The following is a 19,717-nucleotide window of genomic DNA, read 5'->3' on the forward strand; positions in this document are numbered from 1 at the left end:
GGGGGATTGGAGGGAGAGATGAACCATGAGAGACTATGGACTCTGAGAAACAAACAGGGTTTTAGAGGGGAGGGGGGAGGGGGGATTGGTTAGCCCGGTGATGGGTATTAAGGAGGGCACGTACTGCATGGAGCACTGGGTGTTATATGAAAACAATGAATCGTGGACCACCACATCAAAAACTAATGATGTACTGTATGGTGACTAACATAACATAATAAAATTTAAAAAATTAAAAAAAAATAGTAAGTACTTAAAATGTCTTGAGCATTTAAGTGAAGAATTAAACAAAGATTATGTTCACAACTACTATCCTATTTTTCCTTTTGAAAATCACAATTCTAAGTATAAATGGCTGGATGTTATTGGTCAGAAAAAGAATGACAGGGGCCTCCAATTTAAAAGTAGGAATTTTAAGTCCTGGCTCGATTTTCTATCCTATAATTGTTCAACACCCATAGCTGGCATCCTTGACCTACACCTGCCGATTGCACTTCATCCAGGCTCTGGAGTATATTTACAGAAAAATGCAAGGCTTCTTAATTTAGTGTGGGAAACCGGATTAGATTCTAGAACAGAAAGGGACATTAGTGGAAAAACAGGTAGAATCTGAATAATATCTTGAATTTAGTTAAGAGTAAGGCACCCATGTTAACTTTTTGGTTTTGACAAATGTAGCAGATATGTCAGATATTAACAATAGGGAAGACTGGGCAAAAGGTACACAGGAACTCTCCATACTATGTTTGCCACTCTTCTCGAAGTCTAAAATGATTACAAAATTAAAAATTTATTTAATAAGGGCTTCAGAATCAGACTTGAATTTGAATGTTACCTCTGCCACTTTCTAGCTGGATGACTTTTCTTACTCTTCACTTACTTTCTTTATTCCCATTTATGGAGCACTCAATACATAGCAGTTCCTTTACTAGAAAAATGGTGATGAAAGATGAAACCGTACCCTCAAGTTGTTCACAAGCTCTTAAGTGAGTTTCACACATAAGCAGGCAATTTTATTACAGTTTCCTCATCTATAAAAATGTCTCTCTCACAAAGATATTAGGATTGCATGAGATAAAATAGGCATGAAAATCGGCATTAATCCCAGTCTATAACATCCCTTCCCCCCCGGGATGATTTAAGAAACCCTAGATCAGCAATGCCGGAAATTCAAGACCATGTCAGTCTTGCTGCTCATTCAGTTCTGGCCTGGTGCTAACCTGTCAGAATTGGCCTTCTATTCTGTGATCATGTTCACATGGCCTGCAGTTTCAGTTAAAAGGGACCCTGTCTCATTTCCAGAAGACCAGGACTCAGCCTGTGTCTCAGTCTTCTAAAGCATGGTTTCTCAATCTCAACACTATTGACATTTCAGACCAGAGAATCCTTTCCTGTGGGAGGCTGTCCTTGCTTTGTAGGATTGCAGGATACACTGTAGGCTCTTTAGCATCTACCTACTAGATGCCAAGAAGCTCCCCCAAGCTGTGACAAGCAAAATGTCTCCAGATACTGTCAAATGTCTTTTGGGGGGAGGGGAGGAGCAAAGTCACTTCTGTTGAGGACTCTTGGACACAGAGCCTATGGAAAGAGAGCTTGTTCCATGGGCCAGAAATCCTGAACTTTTGATTTAAGTTCGGTACGTATACTGCCGTTTACCATACTGGTAGAACAGATGTGCCAACAAAAAAGTGTTTCATGCTCAATATATTTGGGAAGTAGTTAGATCCTTTATTCCAGGCCTTCTCAGAGCCTTTATTATATTCAGGTACTCAGTGACCTTCTAAGATGGAGCTACGGTGATATCCTTTCCCGAATTTATTTGACCAGGAAACAATTCTAGAATAATATTTAAGGGATACAAGTTTAAGAACAAGGTCCTAATCAAATCATGTTGCAGCATTCCAAAAGAGTTAAAGCTTGAAAGAAATGAGAAAGATTGAACTGATCCTTAAAGTAGTCTAGAATATGGAAATAATTTTTATTTAAATTTATGCTATTAATTTATAGCATGAGCTGAGCCCTGCCATCAGATATAGCATGCTACTGGGAAAGAGTAATAGAAATTCAGGAAAGAGATAAAACTCAAGTGGTCATTAAATCATCTATAATTTCAAAGCAGAGGAAATTTCACATCTGCTGAAGATGTTTTCTTTGAGGTAAAAATGTGCATATGTGCTGATCGCTAGTATATTATTTTGACATCACACTGATAATTAAGCACAGATTAGAACTGAAAATTCATAGCTTCTCAGAGCACAAAGGAGCCATCTAATTTGAACATTTTGTTTTATAAATGAAAATTCTCACAGTTGGAATTTCTGAAAGTCCCAGATGAATAGGCTCCAATCGGTAATGCTTAGTAACTTAAAATTCCATTTACCTGAAAATTCCTCACTGCTGGATATTCTGAAGGACCCCACAAGTAGTCTCGCCCTGCATGATACATCAGGCTGGATTTGTATATTTCGGGTCAAAAGTCCAACCTCTGCAGCCAAACGAATGTATCGGCCATCCTCCATGACATGGACGCTTCCTGGGGCAATAGGAATTGGGCAAGAAAAAAAAAAAAAAAACTTTAAAAACCTATTTCGGAAATTGCCAGCTGGGGACCCAGAGAACCTGACAAATGAAAACACTCCTTTCCCCTCGGAAGTCCTACCAACATTAAGGTTGCTTTTCCTCAGGCATTCTCCACAAATGTCAGCTGAGAAATGAAAAGCTCGTTCACATATCTCTCTTTGGGATCAGAGTGAGAGTGTTCGAGCAAGAATTCATTTCTCCTTAATAACTGTGGGTACTGGGACAAGGAAGTCAGGGCACACCTGTCCAATTAGTGGGGTCCCCAACCTCCTTCCTTAAATTCATTCATAGGCGTGAGACTTGAGTGTTTGGTTGTACATCATCCGTGGACCTCCTCAAAGAGAGTGAAGAATCCCAGACTGACTGAGGCAGTAACTGAGCTAAAGCAGCAATGTATAGGAGTAAAGGGACAAAGAGCAGTGGCAGTGTCCTCTCATGATGGGTCTTAAGCTCAGAATTGCCTGAAGGAGCCCCCTCAGGGACAGGAACGGAGTGCCCTGCTGGTCTGTTCCACTGAGCTCCATTTACACTGCACTTTGCATCCTACTAGCAAGGACTGCTGGAGATTTCTCCACTTTTTAAAAAAGAAATCATCCTTGGAACTATGATTTAGAAATAGCTTTAGACATAATCCTGCTGAATACATGTATGTTCCTCTCCCATATCAGAGACAAAGAGATATTCCCTAACCCCTCTATTTCCATGTTTTATTACTTATTAGAGTTCTTGGATTAAACATATTACTTGGACTGAATCTGGAACCTCATGGCTATTTATAATTTATGTGCAAAGTATTTGAACTGTGCATAATGTATAAAAATATTTACATTTTTTTTGTGAAAAAGGTATTTGGCTTTTTAACTTTTTTTCTTTTTAATAGTAGTAGTAGTCAGTACATAAAGTGTCAGGAAGGACACATTCCTGAGTATGGAGAAAGAAAACATTATTTACAATAACTGTCGAATTCTAAGTGATTGTATGATTCAGTGTGACAAGAAATGAACTGGAAATTCAGCTCCCCTGAGGTTTATTCTGGCTTAGCCATGGAAATGCCCAGTGACCTTGAACAACATGCTTAACCTTTCTGCTTGCTTCTAGACTTGCCATTATATGTAAAAAGTAAAAGAACAAAACAAAAAATTCCTTCACATCTAAGTATTCTTTAAAAGTTAAGCAATACAATTAATGAGGGAATAGAGGTAAAGCCTTCTAGGATGAGTCTAGGGAGCAGCAAAGTATTATCCATCCCCTCTGAAGGGCCACTGGACACAAGATCCCCAGGCAGGTTGCCAAACACAGTCTTCCTGGCTCATCCTTTTCCCTTCCCCAACAAACCAAAGCCTTACCAACATGCCGGTGTTTGAGCCGTTCATGGATCTTAACATGGTGAGCCTGGACTTCTTTCACAGTGAGGACCTCTGCTTCATGAGGCTCATAAGAAGAGGAGCTAAGGACGATTTTGTCATGGGGCCGCCAATCTACTGTGTCCTCTACTATAATTCTGTAACAGCATAAAAATAGTATCAAGTCTACTGGCCATGCAATACAGATCACCTACTAACTCCAAAGAGGAAAGGAAATCCACTGCAACCACCAGTTCCCACCAGGGAGACTGACTTAGAAATAACAAATCAAGACAGAGAAAAAAGGCTTCTGTGAAATGTTTAATGTTCATGGAGTCAATGGTGTGGCTTACGTGTATACATCACAAGGATTGCAAAGAGATTCTGTAGCCATAAGTCCACGGTAAACGAACAAGAAAGAGTAAAAGTTCCAGAGTTTACTATATGCCAACTACCCATGGTTTCTTAGAGCAGGCATCTTCCTCCCTGATTGGGAAACAGCTTGTATAATAAACGTGTTTCAGAAGAAATCTTTTCTCACATTTTCTAAAGAACTGTTATGTCATTTTTTGGACAATTTATCGTCATGTATTAAGGCTCCTACCTTCATGGTCAGACAGATATAATGTGGATCCTAGAGATGCCACTTACCAGCTACGTGACCTCAAGAAGTCACTTTTCTGAGTTTCTCATCTTCCTCTTAAAAGTGCCAATATTGAAAGCTCCCTTCTGACATTCCCATGTTACTGTGGGGACTAATGGGATGCATTTCTTGAGTGTTGTGCTTCCACCACAATATGAAACAACGATGGTTTTGTTCATTTTCATTTTTTTAACTCACATTTAATAAAACTTCTGTTCAGTCTTTCACTGCCGCCTAGCTTTTCCTAGTGAATATGTCTGCTTTATTCTTCATTCACAGTCATTACCAACTTCAATGGCATAAGTTTATTTTAATAACCTGCCTCTTTTGCTAATGTCCACATTTTAGGAAGCTTTGACAAGAGAGTCTCCTCTACCCATAAATATTCACCCAGGCAACAAGTCCATGTGAAGGCTATTCCATCATGAAACATTTATTGATTGAACACTGGTAGGCACCAGACACTATAATAGATGCTAGAGGCGTAATGGTAAATAAAACATATGTCATTTGCATTTTTAAAAATGACAACTTAGATTTTGACTAGTAGACAGCCTTAAAGAGTTTACTGCAAGGGAGGGGAAATACACACGTGTTTCTATATAATATTAACACCAAAAAAAAAAAAAACCCAAATAAATTACAGGGGATCGTTTGTGGGTCAATGGTACAAGTCTGCTATGAACCAAAGATCATAACTAATTCAAGTCTGTACACCTGAGCTTAGAGAGAGAGAGTCACAGAAAAAAAGACTACTGTCAATTGCTATAATTTTAATGAAAGAATTTAGTCTTACCTTTGTTCCTGATTTGTAGTGACATCCTAGTTACAGAATATTAAAGCAACTGCTAGTTTTTAAAAGCAAAGTAACTAGGGGCGCTTGGGTGGCTCAGTTGGTTAAGCGACTGCCTTCGGCTCAGGTCATGATCCTGGAGTCCCGGGATCGAGTCCCGCATCGAGTCCCGCATCGGGCTCCCTGCTCGGCAGGGAGTCTGCTTCTCTCTCTGACCCTCCTCCCTCTCATGCTCTCTGTCTCTCATTCTCTCTCTCTCAAATAAATAAATAAATAAATCTTTAAAAAAAATAAATAAATAAAAATAAAAGCAAAGTAACTAAACTCCAAGAGAGGAAACAACAAAGCTCAAGACTAGATCATTGAATGGAGCCAGAGGTTGGATCAGGACAAAGGAAGACTCCTGATTAAGTCCAGGTTCTTTCCACTAAATAACACTGCCTCACCTGTCTGACTCATAGTCCTTCCCCAGATAAATGGTAATAAAAAGCAATACTGGGGTGCCTGGGTGGCTCAGTCAGTTAGGCGTCTGACTTTGGCTCAGGTCGTGATCTCCGGGTCCTGGGATCCAGCCCAGCATGGGGCTCTGCTCTTAGCAGGGAGTCTGCTTCTCCCTCTCCCTCTGCCCCTCCCCTCTGCTTATGCTCTCTCTCTCTCTCAAATAAATAAATAAAATCTTAAAAAAAAAATACCCCCACATCTCAGAATGATATCAAGATAATCCACAAAATTATGAAGAGTCTGTGAACCATACAATGGAATACTATGCAGTCATTTAAAAAGTGTATTGTAGCAGAGCATGAATTATAAGACATTTTGTTCATGATGTTTGGATTGAAAAAATCAGGATATAAAACAATATGCCCAATTTGTTTTTTAAATAAAAACAATGCATGCAGAGAAAACAGAAGACAGGAAAGATGCACAGTAAAATGTTAGTCCACCTATGGATGGTGAGTTTATTAGTGATTTTCCTTAAACCTAAATTTTCTAACTTAACAGAAAAAAAAAAACTTTTTTTAAAAAGAAAATAAGGCTATGGATAAAAAGTCACACCAAAGTCAATTAGCAGCACAAATGAAACTGATCCTTTCTTTCATAGTCAGTATTATCTAGATAATCTTTTATTATTATCCATACTGCTGAATAAAGTTCTTCAGACGATGGGCACTATAATGTTCTGAAAAGTTTCTTATGAAATGAGTTGAAACTCATTTCTTGTGGACACGGGGGATTTTTATGGCAGTGACTTTGAGATCGACGCTGACCTCTGGACCATTGGCCACAGGGTAGTCTCCCACAGGAAACAGTACAGCGCTGCCATGAGCTGTTTCTCCCAGAGACAGCCTGTGAGGCATGACGAGGGCCCACACCTGCTCCTAGGGACTTCCAGAGAGCTCCGCCCAGGCCTAAAAAGAGCCCCTGACGCTGTGTTGGGTGGGGCACTAGGGCCCCTCCGTCTCTGTCTTAGGAGGCCTGCCCTATATTCCCTCCTGCAAGGCCCACCTTGATGAGGCCAGAGTCTGCGTAGACAACCATCCCCAGCTAGTCAGTTTCTGCTGGGACCGGCTCCATCCTCCACCCCAACGGCCCCAACTACAGCTGCAGCTTGTACTTCTGAACACTGGGAGTAGGCATGTGCAATGTTTGTAGAAGATAGAGCCCGCCCTGCCTGCTTGCCTGTCCCAGACTTTTTTTTTTAGAAAGAAGTCCATGTTCTTCAATGTTGTACAAAAAAGAATGGGTAGACCCAAAAGTAAATTAAACATTATCACATTTATTTATACCACTATCTAGTTCTTCATATTAGCTTTACTATTCAAACAAAAGAAAATAGGTAGCAATTTAGGGATAAGAGAAAGAGATAAAAACCAAAAGATTCTTTTTGACCATGTTTATCCTACGTTGTGTCTACACCGAGTGCTCACAGAGATGGCTTCTTTTTACTTCGCTGTACAGGAATTCTGTTGTATATAAAACTGAACCTGCTCAGAAGCTGAGGGACACTAGAAATGATGGGTCCATCTCCTGGTGCACTGTCATACAATTCAAACAACGGTGCAGCTACCAGCTTGTAATTTTTAGGGACTGCAAACAAGGCAGTGTATGGTATGATAAGGATGGATGCATGTCATCATACATTTGTCAAAACCCACAGAATGTACAACTCAAAAAGTGAACCCTAATGTAAACTGAAATGAATGAAACTTCATTCCCTAACTTCCTTAAATAAGGGTTCTGCTCCAGCCAGAATAATCTGCTCACTCTCCCAAGAAATAGCTATGTGCTTCTCACCCATCACTTAAAATATCATTGTCCTTACTCTGCCCTTCAGTCCACTCATTCTTAAAAACTGAATGAAGTTCCTTTGCCTTCAAGAAATCTTCCCATGGGGGTCTCTTCCCCACTGAACACCCAACCCCCACCTCTGTTCCACCCAATTTTGACATCATAGATTCCACTGCCTTGCAATTGATGTTGTATTCTTGCTTTCTGTGGCTATTCAACTTTGATACTGTTAGATAATATTCAATAAAAATATGGCTACCTAGCTATATAAACACTGCAGCACATATCAATGTTCTTGACAAAAAGAAAAAAGAACTATTGAAATCATTAGCCTGAGTTTTATATGAAAAAGATAAATGAACTTAAGCTGACCTTTTCCATCGAGTCTTCTGAAACTTTGCAGGTTCATGAAAATTAATCTCTCTCCTATACTCCTGAAGCCTTGGGAATCCCTATGTCACAAGGACAGTATACATATGGCAAAGGAGTATGGCCCCTTCCACTTCTGTGTCCAAAGAGCAATAGTGGTAACTTCTAAGAAAGTCATGGTCCCCGTTATCAAGAACTTAGATGGTTCTGTAGGTCAAGTATCAGTTTTCCTTCAATTCCAGCATCCACTCTTTCCACTCACAGTCTTCTATTATTTGGTTACCCTTCAACCATTTCAAGAAATCCTATCTTCAGGACTGCTTGAAGCCCAGCTGTCTGCTTAGTACTAATAAGAGTCCTATAGCTACAGGGGAGAGGATAGACCTTTTTGTTCTGAGCAAAACACACCTAAAACAATAAATCAACAAAAAAATTAAAAGAGTTGTTTGCAACATAACTGGACCTAAATGAAAACCATATGAAAAGAGAGAGGAAACTATGAATAATCGCTGCAGAAGTCTCCCAAAAGAAAACCTTTAAAAATATATAAACAAGATGTCAGCACAGTTTTCTTTATTTTGGCACTAACATTTTATCTAGTTTGGAGAAAATATAATACTTTTGGTCAAAAGAACATAATTACGAAAAAGGAAAAAAATGTATGCTTCCTGACTTGATTTTAAAGTTTTTACAACCATGCATAAGGCATCCATATATAAACACCTACCACTTAAATGGATTTGTTAACTAAACGCTGGGGGGTCTTAATGATGATGGCTGCGTTTGACCACAGGCTCAGAGTGTCCAGAGTCCAAGATGTTTTCTTCCCAGCAATAGGGATAGCCATAGATTTCTGAATTCTACTAACACTGAAGGTTTGTTTTTAAATTTCAGTTTAATTTTTTTTTTCATTTTTTTCAGTGCCATTGAAAGGTACTGCGGATCCTCAGCCTGCATTGGATTATGCGAGGTACCGAAGAAAGGGAATGGCTTTGGCACGATACCAACACTGATGATGGTAATAAGAAGAGTTATCATAAATGTCAGCTATTTGTCTACCTGGCCTCCTTTCTCCTTTTTTTCCAAGAAATCCACCATATCGTTTCTTTTTTTCTTTTTTTTTAAGATTTTATTTTTATTTATTTGAGAGAGAGAGAGCAAGAGTAGGGGGAGGGAGAGCGGCAGGCAGAGGGAGAAGCAGACTCCCCGCTGAGCAAGGAGCCCAAAGCAGGGCTCCAACCCGGGACGCTGGGATCATGACCTGAGCCGAAGGCAGATGCTTAACCTACTGAGCCCCCCAGGCACCCCTCACCACACCTTTTCTGAGAACTGCTCTGCTTAACCACCCTCCTAATTCTGTGTCCTAGTGAACACTGCTGATTATAGTCCCACAAACCCTTCGTGAAAGGGTAGGCGAGGGATCCAACCGGCCTTTGTCTGTGAAAATCCTTCCCTTGGACTTCATTGTATCAGCTTTATTGAGATGTAATTGACAAATAAATTTAAGATTTTTAAAGCGCACAATGTGCCGATTTGATCTACGTAGACGCTATGAAAAGATTGCCCTCATCGAGTTAACTGACACATCCAACACCTCACACATTGACTTTTTGGGCATGGAAACATTTAAGTTCTACTGTCAGCAAATTCCAGTGATCCAATACATTGCTATCAACGACAGCCGCCTGGACTTTTGAACTGAAACTAAGGAGAGAGAAAAATTTACTCTCTGGTGGTAAAGCTAGGAAAAGCCTGACAGCTCTGGGTACACTTGTACCCTAGAGCATGTAGAAAATTTTTCTTCCATAGATGCTAATGAGGTCGAAATAGAGAAATAAGAGAGGTTGGGGGAGGGCCTGCCACAATTTCCCAAATGGATTGAGAAAGGCTACTTTTACTTATTTTTACTATAACCACAATAACTAGCACGTCTTGAGGCTCACTTTGTGTTAGAAATGGGGCTAAGCACTTTATATACATTAATTCACTTAATCCCTCTAACTACTCTATTAGCCAGCCATTTTATTCTTGTATCACAGAATAAGAACGTGAGGGTCAGAAAGAGTAGTTTGCTCAAAATTATACATTTAGCTAATTGCACATTTAGAATTATTACAGTTCTGCCTTCCCTCAAAGTTTAAGCTTGTTTTCATTGTAGCATACTATTTCCATCCTATGTTCCTACCACATGTGCCTTTTCCCAGCATAGAGACAATAGCCAATCTGAGATTAGAACCCACTCGTTCACTGGACCAAACAGAATCATCTTCTTTTGGGGGCTACTTACATGATCCTGAACTCCTGCCAATAAATGAATAAGGCTGCCAACTCTACTATAAACAAAATTGTTATAGTAGAATAATGAAGTCTGAGTAATAAGCAAAATATAGTGGTTTTTAAAAATAAATGTAAGATTCTCATTTATTAGATGATATACCACTGAATCAAGAGGCTTGATAAATTCTGATTTCCAGAAAAGACACATCCATTCAAGGTAGCAGGCATTTATTAGAAGTCTTCTTTGTGTTCTGCTGTGTACTAGGTGCTAAGTAATAGACACAATCAATAAAAAACAGTATTTTCCTGCCCCTGTAGAAGCCACTTGGAGGAACAGGACATAGACACCTTAAGTAGCTTAGGATCCGTCACCAGGCAGCATATTTTTATTAACATCATAAATCAGAAAACCACATTCTATAATTCAGATGGTGAGAAAATCAGTGTGTGCTTGAGGGGAGATTAAACGTCTTGTGGAAGATGTGGTAGATTCTCAGGATAAGCAGGGAGTGTCAAGGCAAGAGGAGACCGAAGAGCACTGTGCACCTCCTTATTTTACTTATCAAGTATTTAGGGAGACTCGTAAAAATAATTGTTCTGGACACTCATGTCTGAAGTGGGAATGTATCGGAAAGGAGAACAAGAAGTATCCAAACAAAGTACAGCCAAAGAACACGAGATGGCAGAATAGATGACATCAGCGATGATGTCAGCGCAGAAGGCCAGGGTCCTGGGGCAAGGTTGAGGTGAAAAATGATTTGTTGTTTAGTTCAGTTATTTCCTTATAAATACCAGAGTAAGTTAGTATATCACAGAAGAACCATAGACAACAACAGGACAAAGGGACTGGATAAGGCTCTCTACACTTTCTTTCTTTAAAAAGTAAATGAGAAAAGGAATAAGAAAAAATGTGAGACCTTTTGAGGAAGTTTCCCTGTAAACCTACTCTTCCCCCATTTCCTCTTCTCAGTAAACCAGAGCACTCCTCACCCAGTTGCCCAGGTTAAAGGTTTTATGGTAATCCCTGATTCTTCTCTTTTTCTTCTACCCAACCCATCAGCACCCCATGTTTCCTCTGTCTTCAATATGTACTTCACCATTCCATCCTCCTCCTTCACTACCATCCTAATCTGGGCCACCAGCATGTGTCACTTGTAATGTTAGTTCACTGTCCTAACAGTCTCTCTGCTTCTATCCTTGTCCCCACCAACAGTCAACTCTTCACACAGCATGAACCAGATTACAACATGAATTGGACCCTGTCCCTGCCCTGTTTAAAATCTTGCAATAACCAGGATAAAACCTAAAACCTTTACATAGGATTGATTAAGTAACCACTTAACTTCAAAGAACACATGGTCACCCTTACATGACAGTAAGACCTCTACTTAATACTTACAATGGGTAAAAAGCCAATTTCTTTAAATCTAAGTATAAATCTCACTATAACTTCTCTTGACTTATCTGAAGTCTAAAAAATCCAATATGTTGTTCATCAGTCTCCTCCAAAGTCAACTGAAGCAGAGCGACAGTGAAGAGTAACTTAACTTAGAGATAAATTTATATTATAATGTAGAACAAAAGAAAATGATATTGTTTCAAATACCTTGCTAAGCCTACTTTTATCAGTGGTATGAGGAATAAGTCTAAGTTTATAAACTTAACAAGAAATTTTCCCTCTGAAGATTTCACTTCAATGTTCTTCATAAAATAAATCAATTAAACACAAATAAATTCAGATATGTAATTCTGTTGGCAAAAATCCATAAGGAGGTCTGAGTAAAATCTGTCCCCATAACAATGCGTTAGAAAGACTTATTAAACTGACTTTTAACATAAAGAAGACCATAGATCAATGTTTAAAGAAATGGTTTGAATAAGGTCTGTACTTCAGTTAATACTAGACTAATATCGATTTGCTAGATTTTATCATGTTTAGGTTATGAAATATATCATCAGAGAATGCTGAGTGAAGGGTACATAAGAACTCTACTATTTTTGCAACTTCTTGTGAGGTTTCAATTATTTCACATTTTTTAAAAGGTTAAAAAAAGGAAGGCTTTCCATAAAATGGATTCACTATGGTAATTACTTATCAATCATATAAACTCATTAAAAACTCCTCATCAGAACTCATACTAAGAAATTTTGTTCTTAATATTTTTATTATATAGAACACTAGAACATAAGCAATGGAATCAGACAAACCATGATTAAAAAAAAAAAAAGTCAGCCCTAGAAACTCCTAGCTTTATAAACTTGGAAATTTTACTCAACTTTTCTATCCTCAGTTTTTGTATCTGTGAATGCAGATCATAATACCTAACATAGCACTGAGAGATTTAAATGAGATAATGTATGTAAAATGCCTGGTAGATGCTTGACATAGAGTAAACCCACATGATAAGAGCTCAATAAATAATAGCTAGTTACTCTAGATAGTTTTCATTCATAAAATTGAATTTCTTTTGAAAGAGCCAATTGCCCTGACTCTGAGTGAGGTTTTTAACATATTCTTTAAAGAAAAATCCATTCATATGGCTCTTGCCAAATTCCATCCTGCTAGCCTTATAATTAAAGTTCCATATTTATCCCTGTTTGAACTGTCTACTTCACAAATCCATATGGGTATCAGGCACTTCAAAGTCAACATGACCAAATCTGAACTCATAATCTTTTTCCCCAAAATTCCGTCCTCTTTTAGTGAATGGCACCACCGTCTGTCTCTGCAATCCAGAAACTAAGAGTGCCTCACATCCAATACATCTTATAGACTTGTATCTCCCGTCTCTACATCTGCCCACTTCTCTCCATCGGCACTTCAGCTCCTGACTACAAGTTATGCTATCTCTTGCTTGGACTTCCTAAGCGGTGTCCCTAGATCCATTTTTGACTCCTCTGTTGTCTGCATTGTACCTAGAATGATTTTTTTTTTTTTTTTACATATAGGAATGTGATCACAAGCTCTACCTCCCATCTATATTATCCTCGTAAAAACTAAAAATAGTTACACAGTGCTCCTGGAGGGTAAAAACTAAACTTGTTATATTGCCAGTGAATATACCCTGACCACTAACTACTCCTGGGAACCCTATTGTGTTGGGTCCCTGTTCACCAGGTCAGCCAACCTGGCCTTCCTCCAAGTCCCTCATGTTGCCCATTCTTCCTCCCACCACAGAATCACCTCTTGGGCCTCTACTTCTCCATCATCTGTGCTGACTCTATCAACTTGGAAAGAATTAGACTGGCCCCAGTCTCATTTCCAGGCTCCAGTTTCGTCCTCTTCCTGTTTTCTTGATCAGTGAAATTATCTACTTCCTGGATGACCACCTATCATGTTCTACCTGAGTCCTAAACTACATATCTAATTGTCTTCTTGACATCTCCCCTTGGTGTCTCCAACTTAGCATGTCCCATCTGCCACCCTGACAAATCTGTTCCTTTTCCAGTCTTCCCATCTCAGTGCATGCCTCCACCATCCATCAGGTTGCTCAGTCAAAAAATCTGAAGCACGTCCCTCACCTCAACATTCAGTCCATTGGCATGTCCAGACAGTGCCACCTCCTCTCTCCATTCCCATTGCCTCCTCTATCATCCTAGCCACCATGATATTTGGCTTCAACTGGCTTCCTAACTCATAGCCCAGCTTCTGCTTTTTTCTCCACCACTCATCATCTATATAGCAGCCAGAGTTGTTTTCAAAACATAAGTCAGAGTCTATCAACTGACCTCCGTAAACCCCTCAGTGATTTTCCCTCTGAGCTCTCACACCTAAACAAGGTACCATGTGACCTGGCATCTACCATATCATACCACTCTCCCCTTTGCTCACTCTGGTCCAGCTATAGTGACCTTCTCTCTGTCTCCCACTCCCCAAAGGCCACCTGAGAGACAATGCTGGACCAGATGTCCCTCCTTCATTGAGCACACTAGTGCATCTACATCAAATAGTGGGATGCCTCCTACCATTCAGATCTCAGCTCAAATTTTTCCTCCCCAGAGAGGTCTCCCCTGTCCCTTTAATCTAAAAGGGTACCCTGTACACTCCCCAACTATTTTCGATTGTACCACACTGTTTATTTCCTTACTAGTGCATTTTATAATGTGCAACTATGTTATTTATATTTCTGTATTAGCTTCTTTATTGTCTCTCTCTCCATGAAGATATAAACTCCCAGAGGACAGTGATCTCTTCAAATTTGCCTCTACATCTCCAGGGCTTACAGCCACACCTGGTACATAGTAAGTACCCACCAGATATTTGTTGAATGATTGAATGCTGTTTGCTCTTGCTGGAGTGCTCTTTCCCCACCCCACCCCCACTCCACTTTGCTTAATTAAGGCCCACTCATTGTTTAGTTCTCACCTCTGAAATCACTCTTCAGGGAAGCCTTCTCTAACCTCCATTACTGCCTCAAGATCCTGCATATTCATGTTTTCAGAATCCTATAAAGCCCTCCTTCATAGCATTTATCCCATATGTAATTTTACATTTACTTTATATTTATTTCATTAATGTCTGGGTACAGAGACGATGTCGATTTTTACTTGTGATTGTATTTCCAGATCATAACTCAATGTTTGACATAGGGTAAGAATTCACAAAAATTGTGTTGAAAGGTAATAACTACTCTATGAAGAAATTCTGTACATAGAGAAAAGCACACCAAAGCAGTAGCCAGCTATCATCTCTCCCACAGGGATCCTTGCTGTGCTGTATGTCCTTCCAGACATTTCTCTATCCACATATATGCATACATAAATGTTATTTTAGTTTATTTACAAAACTAGGCTAATATGTAATATTAGCCTGAATGCCCACTTCTCCTCCCCTTTGTCAACATGGAATTCAATCATCATCCCCTTTGGTAATTAAATATTTTAAAATAGTGCTTAATTTTGTTTTAATTAACATTTATTTCAACTCTAGTAGGGAAGAACATTTTTCCATATGTTTATTAGTCAGATGTGTGTCTTCTCTTGTGGCTCATGTATTCAAACTCTTTAATGTTTGTTCTTCTAGTATGTTCATCTTGTTTCCTTTTTATTCCTAAGTATTCTTTACATATAAAAAATATTAGCCCTCCATCTGTACTATCAAAAATTGCAAATATTTTCCATTTTATCATCTGCCTTTGCATTTTGTAATTGGTATGCAAAAATATTAATTTTCTTAAATATCGATTTTTTTATGTTGTCAAATCTATGACTTCTTGCTGTTATAGTTGTTGCATCTCTTATGATAAGAGAGGTCTTCCCTAATTTAATATTGCATAATATTTACTTAAATGTTCTTCACATAATTTTATAGTTTTATTTTTTTACTTTTTTTTTAATTTACCTATAATTTTTTCAGAGTGAAGCATAATTTGAGAATCTAATTTTATAGTTTTCCAAAGTGTTTACCAATTACTCCAGCACAAGTCTGCAACTAATTTGAAATGCTAAATTTATTTAAATTCTAAGTAATAATACATACCTGAGTCTATTGCTAGGCATTCTCTTCTGTTTTGGTGCCAACAGCAATAGGAAATTATTCACACTGAAGGTATATATATATATATATATATATATATACACACACATATATAATTTTTTTTTAAGATTTATTTATTTATTTGAGAGACAGAGAAAGAGAAAGTGAGCGCATGAGTGGGAGGGACAGAGGAAGAGGAAGAGAGACTCTCAAGCAGACTCTGCACTGAGCTCCAAGCCAACATGGGACTTGATCCCAGGACTCTGGGACCATGACCTGAGCCAAAACCAAGAGTCAGACACTCAAATGACTGCACCACCCAGGTGCCCCAAGGTATATATTTTTCAAAAAGTAAGTGGTAATGTTGGCTATTTTCAAGTGTTTATTGTTCCAAAAGACTTAGAATTAGTGAATCAGATTTCAAATGTATATATTTGACTTGTTATTAAAGTTGCATTAGATTTGACATCTTTAAAATATTGAGACTTTCTGTTGATGTTATGCATCACCATTTATTCTAATATCCTTTTATGCCTCTTACTAGTGTTTTATAGTTTTGTTTCCATTCCTCCTGTAATTTTTCTTGTTTATTTCTAAATATGCTAAATTAAAATTTAAATAGGATTTTACATTAAAATATTCAAAAGCTATTAATCTGTGCATTTACTGAATGAATGCAATGATAGTTCTTCAGATGATTCTCTAGTTCCTAAGACAAAATATATATAATCTACAAAAAACTGACAATTTGGATTCCTTTTAATAGTAACAACTAATGTATTTCTTTTCTTGACTCAATACATTGGCTAAAACTTTAATAATAATATTTAATGATTATTGTAATACACAGTAATTTTTAATGTCAGTTTTTCCATAAAATAGAAAGTTGTTTGTTTGAGAGGAATTTTTAATGATTTAATTTGTGTTATTATTTAAAGCAGTGATTCTCAACTAATGGCTAAACCACTCTATTAAGAAACATTGATTTAAAGGAATATCCTTAAAAAAATAAAATAAAGGAATATTTTTGTAGTCTTAATTTACTGTTTATTCCAAGAATGCAAGCTGAATTTTATTAAATGTGTTTCTGTTTTGTATCAAATTGATCATGTTCTTAGTCTTTATATATATTGCTTCGATAAATTATATTAAGGAATTATTTTAAACCATCCTTCTTTACTTGAATAAATCACACTCAACCATGATTTTTTTCCCTAACAAATAACTGGATTTCATATGTTGTTGTTTTACTTAGGATTTTTTTTTTTTGCATTTTATTTACATTTAGGTGTTGCCCCAGTTTTCTTTTTTTGAATTACCTTTAGCAGCTGTTTTAAAAATTATTTTATGAAAATAAATAAAAATAATAAATAAATAAAAAGTATTTTATGCTTGCTTCCTAAAATTAATTGAAAAGGTTCACATATTTTCTTATGCTATGGAACAGATTATACAACATAAAAAGTGTCTGATATTTGAAAGAATATGCCATCAATTTATTTGAGCCAAATTTATTCTCGGGAACAAATCTTTGATAACTACATGTCTTTTGCTATTATTGGTTTTTTCAGTCATAGTCTTCTTTAACCAATTATGATAATTTATATTCCTACATATAATTTATTTTTGTAAATTTCAGAATGGTACTATATACACTTTATTATAATTCTAATCTCTTTGGTATCTGTTACATTTGAATTCTCATTTCTGAGGTTACATATTATTTTCTTTGTATAATTAATGTCATTAAAGATTAAACCATTATCTCTAAAAAAATTTCAAGTCTACTAATTTCCTACTTTCTAATTCACCAATTTCTGCCTTTATCTTACACAAATTAATTTCATTAGACTTATTGGATATTTTGTTTCTGGTTTCTCAAATTGACAGTTTAGTTTGTTTATTTTTGTATTTTATTATTCAGCAATGAAAGCATTTAATGTGATGACATGTTGGCCACGACTCCTGCAATACTATTATTGCTATTTTGCTAGCATTCTACCACTGGAGTTTTCATCTCCTCTCTGATACAAAAGTTATTTAAAAGAAAGTTTATTTTTTCTTTTCTGCTCTTTTATCTTGCAAGAGATTAAGATTATTGGTTAAGAGGTTTCTACCTTTACATGTATTTTATTGTGATCATATTCTACACCATTTCTGTTTACTAAAATTTGTTAAGGTTTTAATTATATTTATATTCTGGGGTAAATTATATTTATATTTTTTTGTATATATAAATTAAATTACCTTTATTACATTATTCAGATTTCTTCATGTTTTCTTTATAATTTTTAACCTAGTTTAAAAGTTAAAAACTGAAAGAGGGGGGCATCTGGGTGGCTCAGTCAGTTGAGCATCCAACTCTTGATTTTGGCTCAGGTCATGATCTCAGGGTCCTGGGATCGAGCCCCAGGCTTAGGATTCTCTCTCCCTCTCCCCCTCTGCCTTCCCCCACCTGTGGCTTTCTCTCACAAAAAAAAGAACTGAAAGAGGTTAAGTAAATGTCTTTCATTACCATTTTTGTTTCTGTCAATTTCCTCATTTTTTTTGAGATCTACTTTATATATTTCTTTATTATGTTACCTGGTATAAATTCCTGACTACTGGGGTCTCCCTGGAGACTGAAGTCTTTATTAATATAAAATATATTTATTTTACACACTTAATTTTTTCTTTTCTTATAATTTTGAATCTTTTGTTTTTGTTTCTATTTCAATAATTCATTTTATCTAATATTTAAATAATTTTTTTCTATATTGGTTTTATTTTCCTCTAGTAAAAAACATTGTGATTGCATGTTGATTTATTATCCAGTTTTTTCCTATGTGGGATCATTTTTAACAATCATATTTTCTTTATTTTTTTAAGAAAAGTATCTTTTTTATTTTTATTTTTTTTATTGTGTCCAATTAGCCAACATGCAGTACATCATTAGTTTTTGATGTAGTGTTCAATGATTCATTGGTTGGGTATTTTCTTTTTATAACTGGAAGATTTATTCTTACTTTCTTACTTCTGTTGTTTCTTTATACATTTTTTGTTGCTTTAATTCTCTTACTATTTAATTTTCTTGTATTTTACTACTTATTTTATGGTTTCTTTCATTCTCTTTTCTCTTTGGTGATTTGGAAGGTATATAGCCTATTTTAAATTCTGCTAGAACAGACTGACTCGTATTTACTTCATATGGCATTCATGTCCCGTCGTCAGTTTCCTACGGCCACAGTCCCAGGTTGTAAACCCGGAGTTTTATCTGAAAATTATGACCTGTGATGGTTAGTTTATGTGTCAACTTAGCTATGCTGTATTGCCCAGTTATCCTATCAAATGTTAATGTAGGTGTTTCTTCAAAGGTGTTCTGTAAATGTCATTAACATCTATAATGAATTGACCTTAAGTAAAGATTACTCTCAATAATGTGGGTGGGCCTCAGCAATCAGTTGGAAGGCCTTAAAAGCAAAATCAAAGTTTCCCTGAAGAAAAAGAAATTCTGCCTCAAGACAAAGTTCAAGACTTTGCAGACTCCCAACCTGCCCTACAAACTTTGAACTTACCAGCCCTAAGAATATAAGCCAATTCCTTGAAATACATCTCTTTATATATACTATTATATATACTACATATTATACATATGCATACACACAAAACCTATGAGTTATATATATTTATATAAACAGACTAAAGACTTCAGTCTCCAGGGAGACCCCAATAGTCAGGAAAGTTTTATACCAGATAACATAATAAAGAAATATATAAAGTAGATCTCAAAAAAAAAAGAGGAAATTGACAGAAACAAAAATGGTAATGAAATATACTACATATTATACATATGCATACACACAAAACCTATGAGTTATATATATTTATATAAACAGACTAAAGACTTCAGTCTCCAGGGAGACCCCAATAGTCAGGAAAGTTTTATACCAGATAACATAATAAAGAAA

At 36.8% G+C, this 19,717-nt stretch overlaps 1 protein-coding gene across 1 annotated transcript in view; it reads right to left on the bottom strand.

Moving 5' to 3' along the window:
• The window catches only part of PKHD1 (PKHD1 ciliary IPT domain containing fibrocystin/polyductin), a 321,184-nt gene that overhangs the window by 7,788 nt on the left and 293,679 nt on the right, over positions 1–19,717 (bottom strand). Inside the window, exons 56-57 of the mRNA XM_081828411.1 lie at positions 3,927–4,081; positions 2,381–2,533 (exon numbers count right to left, since the gene is read on the bottom strand). Coding sequence (XP_081684537.1) covers positions 2,381–2,533; positions 3,927–4,081 — 308 coding nt within the window. The remainder of the gene's footprint in view (positions 1–2,380; positions 2,534–3,926; positions 4,082–19,717) is intronic.

Source organism: Leptonychotes weddellii, chromosome 8 (assembly GCF_054177405.1).
Source record: "Leptonychotes weddellii isolate Sample4059 chromosome 8, ASM5417740v2, whole genome shotgun sequence".
In the NCBI taxonomy this organism is placed as follows: domain Eukaryota; kingdom Metazoa; phylum Chordata; class Mammalia; order Carnivora; family Phocidae; genus Leptonychotes; species Leptonychotes weddellii.